Below are 2,885 nucleotides of genomic sequence, written 5' to 3'. Positions count from 1 at the left end.
AAAAAGAAATGGTCACTAAATTTCAATTTTTTTGTAATGTAAGGAAACCTATATATGGGCTAAAACAGGCTCCTGTTAATGGTATTTGAAGTTTCAAAATGTTGTTACTTCATTTGGTTTTACAAAAAATATCATTGATCAATGCATATATCTTAAGGTGAGTAGGAGCAAATATCTTATATGTAGATAACATTTTACTTGCAAGTAGTGATTTGGGTTTGCTACATGACACAAAACAATTCCTTAGTTAAAACTTTGAAATGAAGGTGTTTTTACAAAAAATACAATAATTAAATTTTATGATGTGGGACATACTTGAGCTCAGTGTTTAATGAAATAAGATTATTGTAAGAAAAGTTGTCGCAAGGGAGTTTGCCACAAGAATGCTCGTCGTAAGGAGGTTTGCCTTAAGGATCTTATCGCAAGGATCTTCACTTTAAGAATCTTTACTACAAGGATCTTTGCTTCAAGGATTTTGCCTTAAGAGTCTTCGCCACAAGGATTTCGCTACAAGAATCTCACCTCAAGAACTCTGCCTTAAGAATCTCGCCGCAAAGATCTCATTTCAAGGACTTTGTCTTAAGGATTTCGCCTTAAGGATCATGTCTCAAGGGAGTTTGCCATAAATATCTTCGCTGCAAGAATGTTTGCCTCAAAAGTCTTGCCTCAAGGATATTCTCCTTAAGGATTTCACCTCAAGGATCCCATTGTAATGATGTTTGCCCTATTGAGACTCGAAAATAGGTTAGAAGGCTTGCGGGAATTCTTACCCGCAATAACCCTCGATGCCTAAGTTAGTGTCAGATGAAGATAAATGTTCACAAAAATAGTAAAAATATAGTCAATGTGTCAATTTTTTATCGAATTTGGAAGCCCCTCTCAATGTCCTATAACTGGGTATTTATAGGGCGCGCATTATGAAAGGATCAAGTGTCGACACTTGTCAGTCGTTGAGTGGGAGTCTTAGTCTTATTGGGAGGAGGCTCTTATAGCAAGGTCCATGGCGCCGCATGGCCCTTTGTCGCAAGTTACATTGTTGTGAGCCTCGATGTCACCAGGCCCATTGCCGTAAGGCTGATTGCCGTGAGCCCCCTTACCGTAAGGCCAATTGCCATGAGCCAACCTTTGCCGCAAGGCCCTCAATGCTGCGAGCCCCCTTGTCGTAAGGTTGATTGTTGCAAGCTAACCCTTGCTACAAGTTATTGTTGCAAGCCAGACATGAGCCATCCCTTGTTGCAAGCCATTACCGCGAGCCCTAGCGTTGTCATGAGCCCCAATCTTGCTGTGAGCCTCCACCTTATCGCATCGGAGCACACTGTTGTGATGATCCGTCTTCAGGAACACTGCCGTAAGGTCTTGTTTAGGGATTATTTTGCTTCAAAAAATCCCATCTTCTCATAGGTGGTACAAAAGAAGGATATGAGCGAAGCCTCTTATGTTATTGGCATAGAGATTCATATAGACAGATTTCAAAGGTCATTAGGATTATCTTAGAATGCCTACATTGAAATGGTTTTGGAAAGGTTCAAGATGAAGGATTGTGCATCGATTATAGCACCCATTGTTAAAGGTGATAAATTCAGTCAGAGTTAGTGTCCATTAAATGAATTGGAAAGAGAGCACATGGCATCTATACCTTATGCGTTCGCTGTTGGTAGTCTAATATATGCACAAGTCTGCACTAGACCCGATATTATATTTGTTGTCAATGTATTAGGTAGATATCAAAGTAATCTGGGTATAGAACATTGGAAAGCTGCCAAAAAAGTGATGAGGTATTTTCAAGGAACCAAAGACTATAGACACACATACAAGCATTCTGACAATCTTGAAGTTATTAGATATACAGATTCAGATTTTGCTGGATGTATAGACACAAGGAAGTCTACTTCAGGATACATCTTTCTTCTTACTGGAGGAGTTGTATCTTGGAGAAGCAATAAGCAGACTATAATTGCATCATCTACTATGGAGGTAGAATTCATTAGTTGCTCTGAAGCCACAACACAAGCATTATGGTTGAGAAATTTTGTCAAAGGCTTAAAAGTTGTTGATTCTAAAGAAAGGCCTTTGAACATTTATTATGATAATTCAGTTGCAATTTTCTTTTCAAGAAATAACAAAAGTGGAAGCCGAAGCAAACATATTAACATAAACTATTTGGTTGTCAGAGATCATATAAAGAAAGATGAAGTGGTCATTAAGTATATAAAGACATATCTTATGATTGCAGATCCCATGACTAAAGACTTGCCGACTAAAGTTTATAAAGAGCATGTAGAGAGCATGGGATTGGTTGCTTAATCATGACTTGACTCTGACATTTTTTGTTTTAAAGTTTGTTGTTTCTGTAATGAAACAATGTTATTAGTGCACTTCAAGTTTTTAATGGATATTCATTGTGGTTATTACAATTTGGACTTGGAATGACTTATAAGAAGTTCATTCATAAAGTTTTGTACTCTTTAGAAGTGATCATACTTGTAATACATGAGATGAAGTGTTGATGATATAGAAGATGACCGCCATGATTCAAGTATTGTGAATTTTTATTTGAATTAGTTATTGGTAATTTTTGTATGTGGCCTATTAAGTACTCACTATAAAGTTAATTGTTAAATATGTGGACCAATGGGAGAATGTAACCCTATAGTATATGTGGTGCACATATTTAACATCTGCATTGTAAGCACCCCCGCCTGGATATCCCCAACCACCCGGACTACCCGAACGGGAGCACTTACGGAAGGAGAAAAAGAATGATCACAAGACCAAAACCACCCTGACATGCATACCTAAAAATGAGAGCAACGGAAGCGAAGCTAAACACATGCATGCACTACGGGTACCCCGCTATCACAGCGGTCACATGGTAATTAAATGAA

At 38.1% G+C, this 2,885-nt stretch overlaps 1 protein-coding gene across 1 annotated transcript; it reads left to right on the top strand.

The window, feature by feature from the left end:
• Positions 1-1,623: 1,623 nt before the first annotated feature.
• Positions 1,624-2,304, top strand: LOC127799668 (secreted RxLR effector protein 161-like). The gene has a single exon (XM_052333891.1). The coding sequence runs from the start codon at positions 1,624-1,626 to the stop codon at positions 2,302-2,304; it is 681 nt and encodes a 226-aa protein (XP_052189851.1).
• The last annotated feature ends 581 nt before the right edge of the window (positions 2,305-2,885 follow it).

This window comes from Diospyros lotus, chromosome 4 (assembly GCF_014633365.1).
Source record: "Diospyros lotus cultivar Yz01 chromosome 4, ASM1463336v1, whole genome shotgun sequence".
NCBI classification, from domain to species: domain Eukaryota; kingdom Viridiplantae; phylum Streptophyta; class Magnoliopsida; order Ericales; family Ebenaceae; genus Diospyros; species Diospyros lotus.
This window is presented reverse-complemented; position numbering and strand designations above follow the sequence as displayed.